General features: G+C 37.9%; 1 protein-coding gene across 1 annotated transcript in view; it reads right to left on the bottom strand.

Annotated features, from left to right (window-relative positions):
- The window catches only part of LOC143022730 (serine/threonine-protein kinase pim-3-like), an 8,941-nt gene extending 4,141 nt beyond the window's left edge, over positions 1 to 4,800 (bottom strand). Inside the window, exon 1 of the mRNA XM_076181077.1 lies at positions 4,763 to 4,800. Within this exon, the coding sequence (XP_076037192.1) occupies positions 4,763 to 4,800 (38 nt within the window). The remainder of the gene's footprint in view (positions 1 to 4,762) is intronic.
- Between the last annotated feature and the right edge of the window lie 3,929 nt (positions 4,801 to 8,729).

Raw genomic sequence — 8,729 nt, 5'->3', positions numbered from 1 at the left:
TTTACCTCCCCTCCTCTCGCCTGGGGTGTGCCTCCTCACGCCTCACCCCCCCCTCCTTCTCCCCTCACCTTTCCTTCCCTCTTTCTTCCACTTCCTTCCAATTTCACCCCTTACACTCCTCCTCTTCGACCCCTTCTCTCTCCCTCCCCCCTCCCTCCCTCAGCCCGCGACCCCCCACCCACCAACCCCAGCCTCTCGAGGAGGATTTGTTGTGGTATGGAAGCATAAACAGGTTATCACACTGGCCTATTTTATGTCCAATCTCCGATTAATCGCAGGAACCACCCACCTCCAGAATCCTCATTAATAAATATTAGAGAATATTTTAGGTGCTTTTCGAACTTGATCACAAAACTTTGTTAGAATTTTTATTTCATTCATCTGAGTCGCAGTTAGTAAAGCTGTGGCTTCCTATATCTATTTCAAATCTACAAATTGATAACATGAAAACATTATTTCTATTTTTGTTTGCACTCAGCATGAATGCGGCAGCAAATACTGCGGCTTGTGTCTGCTCGGTAATGTTGGTAGCCATGGGTAGGAAGAACATTTGCGAAATATAGTAAATAATGGTAATAAAAATGGACGAGTTTGTTTTTACCCATCGACATGTGTAGCAAAATCCATTGTTTTTTATAGATGAGAAAGGAATTCGTAATTACTCTATGTAAATGTATGTATGTATGAATACATATATTTTTTTTTTTTTTTTAAGAAAATGTAACTAATGGCGGTGGTTCCCAGTACAGATAGGATGCACTAAATCACATTTTATTCTTTTACCGCAACAATTTTTTTCTCTTTCTTTAGCTGAATGAAATTGAATGACGCTAGTGAGAATAAATTCTCTGAAACAATTGTATAGATAATTCCTAATTGATAATGATAGTACTTAACTCCTTACAATATCGAAGTTAATGGGGCTTCGATCTATTGTAATCATTACTAACCATCACCTACCACGCACGTGATCCACATGCTTTCAACATAGCGAAACTCCCCTCTTGCTTACCTTGCATTTCCCAGAACATACATCTAACGCAGCACATTTCAAGACAAACAAGATATAGATACCCAATGTCACCAGACTAACCTATTACAAATTCTTTATCATAAATGCCCTATTATATTACTCATAAGCTAACATATATATAACATACCTAACAACACCCACCAACTATACGACTAACCCTCATATATAAAACTGGCCCCAATGTATAGAATAGCGAGACTAACGCCTTTACTTACAACAACCCACTAACCTCTTATATCAACCTACGACACCTATGTCACGAACGCCAGAGCTGGGTACGTCAAGAGCCTACCGGCCAGAGCTGGGCAGGTCGAGAGCCTACCAGCCAGAAAGCTGAGCAGTTCAAGCCTGCCTGCCAGCCAGCCAGGTGTGCCCTAGGTCAAGGCCTGGCACGTACTGTATTTTGCCCACAGGGCCCATTTCTAGTTTGTTAACCAGATTCCTTCATTGTTAATAAATAGAAGAAGAAAACTCCCGGTTTGGAGTTTATCTCGTCCGCATTAAGTCCATCTTATGTAACCACAACCATTATCGATTACACTATATAATAAGATTACCTGAAGGCAGTTAGAATCAGGGTTTAAACTCGTAAAACACACCAAAAAGCTTAACAAGGATTAGTTCGAGACAATTCTTAACCCTTTCGTTACAAGGAAAGTTCTCCTCAACTGAATAGAATCACCTGACGACAGATGGAGCTGACGAGAAAAGCCGTACAAAGCAGCAAAAGTGTAAAACAAATCACCCAAAAGATTACTTTCAAAACTACATTGATAACGTGTGCGTGTGAATATATATATATATATATATATATATATATATATATATATATATATATATGTATATATATATATATATATATATATATATATATATATATATATATATATATATATATATATATATATATGTGTGTGTGTGTGTGTGTGTGTGTGTGTGTATGCAACAGTAATCACGTAAAACACATGAATAAAGATATTTTGCTTGAAACCACGAGGAAATAAAAAAAAATTGAATACTGAACGTTTTCGTCTATTAAATAGACGAAAACGTTCAATATTCCGTTGTTTCATTTCCTCGTCGCTACAAGCAATATATATATATATGTATATGTATATATATATATATATATGTATATATATATATATATATATATATAAATATATGTGTGTGTGTGTGTGTGTGTGTGTGTTTGTGTTTGTGTCTGGTTGTGTGTTTGTGTATGTGTGTGTGTGTGTGTGTATGCGTGTATGTGTGTGTGTGTTTGAGTGTGTGTGTGTGTGTGTGTGTGTGTGTATGTGTGTGTTTGAGTGTGTGTGTGTGTGCGTGTGTGTGTGTTTGTGTACCTGTGTTTGTGTGTATGTGTATGTGTGTTTATATGCATGTCTATGCTTCAGCATCAATATGTCTATATATATCACAGTACGATTGCACATATGACCTAAAACATATTAGCAGGAGCAAGAAAGAAAAATGAAGGTCATGCCACTTGTGGGTCAATGATCTCCTGACACCTACACTAATAAGATCCTGAGAACGTTTATTCATTACCAAATTATTCAATTTTGAATGAGGATAAAGAATGTCGGATATTCAAAAGATTTTCTTTCACTTTATTGGAAATGGTTGGTAGATATAATTTCCTCTGGGATTTGAAAAATGGATAAAGGTTTCTATTTATTAGCTGGACAGATTGAAAAGTGTCATGAGAAATAGATATCTGGGGATGGACGCAAGAAGAAGATTGTATGAAAGGGAGATTATCCCAACGACACTTCACGGGATAGAGAACTGGAAAGTAAAGGAGACAGAAAGAATATATTTAAATGTGTTTAAGATGGAGTGTTTGAGAGGTACGGTAGGGTTGTGAGTATGGATAGTGTAAGATATGTGGGGGTGAGGAAAGGCGTGAGAAATAGATAGGGAGCTGGCAGACTGTTGATCACATAATACTAGGAAGGTTTGGACATATGGAAAGAATGAATAAAAAAAGGTTAGCAAGAAGAGTGTGGATGACAAAGGTGGATGGAGTGAGCTTCAGGTGAGGACCAGGAATAAGATGGATGGATGGGGTGATGGGGTCATCGAGATTATGGGGAAAAGCTGCTAAGCACAGAAGGTAAGAAGCAAGAGATAACTGTGGGTGGATGATGGTTGCGAATTAATGATAAGTTGTTGCGTCCCTGCAGGATTTACTCCCGTCTCTATTTCTGCAAAAGGGTACGCGGAGGTAGGGTCGCCATGTGAATAAAGTGGTGAGGGTAAACCTCCTTCGCTGACGGGCACCTGCTGTGGCGTTGATATTTCGTATATATACAAATCATATATATATATATATATATATATATATATATATATATATATATATATATATATATATATATCCGATCATTTCTATGACAGTTGCATGCAGGATTCGAACCCACTGCTATCGGCCGTAAGATCACCTTCACAGAGCCTTAGCCCACTACACCAACAGACACTTAAAAGCCTTGAAACCTGGAATCAAACTGATTCCCGTGGATAGGAAAGATCACTAATCTACGACCCCAATTCCTGTTTTACACAAGGCCCAAGTGCACCAGTTGACAAGGGGTAAGGATCGGAACAAACCACTTTCACGCTTTTCGCTTTTGTAACTATGAGAAAAATTCGCTAGTAACAGCGGCATCAATCCGATAACTTTTATGACAGTCGCATGCAGGATTCGAACCCACTGCTATCGGTCGTAAGATCACCTTCACAGAGTCTATCCTCGGGAATCAGTTCGATTCCAGGTTTCATGGCTTTTACTAGCGAATATCTCTCATAGTTACAATGGCGAAAAGCTCGAAAGGGATTTGTTCCGATCCTTACCCCTTGCCAACTGGTGCACTTGGGCCTTGTGTAAAACAGGAATTGGGGTCGCAGATTAGTGATCTTTCCTATCCTTGGGAATCAGTTCGATTCCACGCACGCACACACACACACACACACACACACACACACACACACACACACACACACACACACACACACACACACACACACACACACAGACAGGGCTGAAAAATTTCAGTATCGCTTTGCTCTCAGTATCGCTTCAACTCCAACTCTCGTTGGCGGGGAGTTGGATGTGCGTGTGCGTGTAAGGTCACAGCATTAACCATAGATCGGTCATATGAGCTCTAAGCTCTCTTCCGAGAGGGAAATGGCTGTCGACCACGAGTCCAACACATGATCTAAGACAATGGTAAATCACACACACACACACACATACAAACACACACACACAATAAACAAAATATCGATAACACTACCGGGTTTTGAGAATATCACCTCAACTTTGTTCAGGATGATCACCAGAACTTCCTGACACGTGAGTAACATTGCTACTGTGCTTCACAAACAAACACGTCCACAAGCTTGGGGGTTGCCCAAATTCACAAATACAACAGTCCCGCGGATCCACATTATCCTTCCACACAACTGACCAAACCACATTCAACCTCCCCCCCCCCCTTTCAGGCTCTCGGCACGCCAACCCCCTCACGTCCATCACTACGCCTCACCCCAACTCCACACACTCACAAAATGTTCTCATCTTTCTTCCATCATTTTCATATTTCCTGCGCAGCCTTATGCTCCTTCCTGACACTATCCCCACGTCCCCTCCCTCCACCATCATTCGAGAGTCAATCCTTCAACACTTCCTCGTTCTTTCAACTTCCTCAACTGATCTATTCAGACCTGTGTCTGAGTGACAGAGTTTTCAGGGTCTTGAGCATCTCAAATATCTTTCAAACCCCTTCGCTCTCCAAAGAGTGGTACAGACATGAATACAATCGCAAGGTGGCAGCCATTAGGAAAAAAGTGACAACCGCTATGAAAAAGAATGTAGTGTCTTTGCCTCAGTAAGTGCCATGGATATTAATAAAATTACTTATCACCAGTAAGGACAAACAGGATAAATACTTTCCTCCGGTACAGAAGATTTATTTCAATTCTTCAAAACGGATATGGCAGTGGGTCTCGATCCTTGGAGATCGGGTGCGTAAAACAATTAGTCCCGTAACCAAACTAAATCATATCAAGTTCAACTCTGATTGCAAATAAAGCTTTTTTCAATACCACGAACCTTAAAAAGTTGAAAGACTTTTTTTTATTCGAATCATCCCCAACTTTAACTAATATGCCACAGCCGTAGAACTTGTGCCCGGTGTGATAAAATATATTTCTTGTATGAATGTCATGTATACACCAACATAAACATACGCGTTCCTATATATTGTGCCAATTTCATTAGAATTGGGACCTGTCATAGCTCGCCTACTCTCCCCTCTCCAGAAAACTAGTGATTTTGAATGAAATGGAATCCTTAGCCTTGTCCAAATCACCACAGTAAGTTCTATATTATCTTTAAAGTATGCACAATCTCTAAGGAATAATATGTCACAATCTGACCTCACCAACTCACCAGACTGACGAAGACCACCATTTGGAAAAACAAAAGAAAATCGTCCACTGGATCTTCAGCTGTGCCAGAAATGATCAGCCGGATAGTCCGAGGCTTCGGCAAAGCCCTCTGGGCCGTTTTGGAATGTTGTCGGGAACCTTTGCGAACCTTCAACAACTATGGAGTCAAAACCTCAAGAGAAATGCCGTTAGATTTTGAAGAATTTGATTTCATCGACAACCCATAGGAGGCTAAGGGAGATTATGAAAGAAATCAGGAAGCCAAAGAGGGAAAGAGCTTTCCAGAGAAAGTGGAAAAATTGGGAGAAGAAAAGCACAACCTTCTAGAGGGATTGATGACTTTCCCAGAGCACGAAAAGGATTTAGAATTCGTCGAAGATAATGTAAAGGGCCTTCCAGACCATATCCATGAAATAGCAATTCCAGAAGAAGTTATTCCTTCTGATGATTCGAGTTCATCTTTCCTGGTTAAGAAAGATGATATTAAACAGGAAGACACAATTCCTGAAGCTTGCGAGGGTCAACAGAAAGACCCAGAAACCAAAGATAATAATGTGCCTTAGCTTTCTTCACCTCTAAATGACAATCCTTTGGTCGAAAGTCAATCAACACAAACTAGTCAGCCAGAGACAGAAAGCAAAACTCTCACACACAAACAGAGACGAACTCAAAAATACAAAATATACCTGGCACAAGTTAAGCAAGAAGAGTTCGGGAATGAGCTGTCCAACTCTGCCCTCCAAAGAAAGGCAAAAAGGAAAATGGCCAAATCAACAAAAACTCAGGAAAGCAGAAACTTTCCAGGAGAGCCAATCCAAAAAGGCGACCAAAAGGGGAGCAACCAATACAATCTCAGACACCAAAACCATTACCAACAAAGGCCTTCCCAAGGTAATAGGTGTAATGATTGCCACAGAAACCATAGCACAACAAGGCAAAGAAGACAGGCACCAAAAGCGAGACAAAGAGGATATGAAGTGTCTTCAGCGACAAGAGACAATATTAGATCAAAAACAAATTATTATGATTATCCATACTATTACGTCCAAGACCCTTACGAAGAAAGCTACAACAACCATTATTATTACTATCGACATCAAAATCCAGGTGCATATAATTTTCAAAATCAGATTAAAAACAACTACACCAGGAATAATTATAACCAGTATGGGTACATTACGAGACAAAGATCTCAATTTTCTTTTAATGAGAACATTTACTGAAGTGACTGCTACATATACAAACAATACAAAAAATTAGAACGAAAAAAGTCTACGTTCAATAAAATAATCTACGTGCAAAAATCTAAGAAATATGTAAAAACATATAAAATCAATTTATATAAGAATTAGAAATTAAATATGAATAAAATATATAAAAAGAAACAGAAAAACAATGGAAATTCGTTAAGTAAATGATGTAAATAAGTCTTGAGGTAACAGAAGACATAATAAAGAATAAACCCTCTAGGAGTAAGAATTATAATGATAAAGAGATGTAAAAGATAAAAGAAAAAATGAGAAATGAAAATTAATATAAATGAATAAATAACAACAACAAAAATCCCTCAGCTGAATAAAAAAACAAAAAATAAAAAATTACCTATACTAAATATGGAAAAATACATGGGTCAAATAACCGCATAGATAGTCACACAGATGCCCCTGACGTATCAAATGTCTCTTTTCTTATTCTTTTTTGTTGTCTTCAGGCGCCCTTACCTCTGTTCCACTTCTAATTCATGTTTATCAATCATTTCCCCCTTGGGTGACGTTTTTCTTATGGCTACTTCATTTATCTCCACAGCAGAACATTGGTAAAGGGATTATAGCTGTGTTTTTGTGTCAGTGTTTTTATGGAATTTTAAATATGTATATACAGTGTATATATATATATATATATATATATATATATATATATATATATATATATATACATATATAAAATTATATATATATATATATATATATATATATATATACACACACACACACACACATCATCACAATCTGTCTGCTTTACTTTTCACATTTGTTTGATTGTGTCAACTAGTCTTCATTATCTTGTTTCTTCTGTATTTTTTCCCAGGGTATAGCAATATTATTTTGATCATAGTGGTCAGGATAGCATTGTTCCTCATTCTCCCATTATTTTCTATTTTTCGATCATTTGCCCTCCTTTATTTCTATTTATCTATTTATCTATGTTTTTTATGGAAGTCATTGGGAGCTGGTAATCTTCCAATGTTTTTCAGCTGCCTTTTATGTAAGATCATCTATTCACCTAAGTAATTTTCTTTGATGTTTTTGTCAGGAATAAACTCAAACTAAGACTCCTGTGTTTCCTACTCCACTTACGTCATATATATATATATATATACGTATATATAGATATATATATATATATATATATATATATATATATATATATATATATAGAGATATAAACAGTATATATATATGTATATAGATATATAGATATATATATACAGTATATATATATATATATATACTGATATATATATACACATATATATATGTGTGTGTGTGTGTGTGTGTGTGTGTGTGTGTGTGTGTGTGTGTGTGTGTGTGTGTGTGTGTGTGTGTGTGTGTGTATAAACAAACACAGAAGCACGTACACACGCGCGCATATACAAATATATGCGTACACGCGCGTGTGTGATTTCCTAAATGCGTGTGTACACGTGCATGTGTGTGTGTGTGAGTGTTTGTGTGTGTATATTTGTTTTTGTTTGTTTATTTGTTTGTTTGTGCATGTGTGTGTCCGTATGTGTGCCTATTTGTGTGTGTTTGTGTGTATGCGTATGTGAGAGTGCGTGCGCGCGCGTGTGTATGTCTGTGTGTGTGTGTGTGTGTGTGTGTGTGTGTGTGTGTGTGTGTGTGTGTGTGTGTGTGTGTGTGTATTTATGTGTTTGTGTGTGTGCATTTGTTTGTGTGTGCATGTGTGTGTGTGTGTGTGTGTGTGTGTGTGTGTGTGTGTGTGTGTGTGTGTGTGTGTGTGTGTGTGTGTGTAAACTCGGAAAAAGACCTTAGAGCAGGGGTGTGCAACCTTTTTTCCCAAAGGGCCACTAGTCACGACTCTGTTGGTATGGAGGGCCACATAACCTAATTATTTCATGTTATTTACTACGATCGAAGGCGCATTGTGTGAGATTACATTGATAAAGATAGATAAATAGTTTGTTACTGATTTTATTTAAATTGGGATCACAAAAATAAGA

Source organism: Oratosquilla oratoria, unplaced genomic scaffold, assembly GCF_046742065.1.
Source record: "Oratosquilla oratoria isolate Oo_2021 unplaced genomic scaffold, ASM4674206v1 SCAFFOLD153, whole genome shotgun sequence".
In the NCBI taxonomy this organism is placed as follows: domain Eukaryota; kingdom Metazoa; phylum Arthropoda; class Malacostraca; order Stomatopoda; family Squillidae; genus Oratosquilla; species Oratosquilla oratoria.
This window is presented reverse-complemented; position numbering and strand designations above follow the sequence as displayed.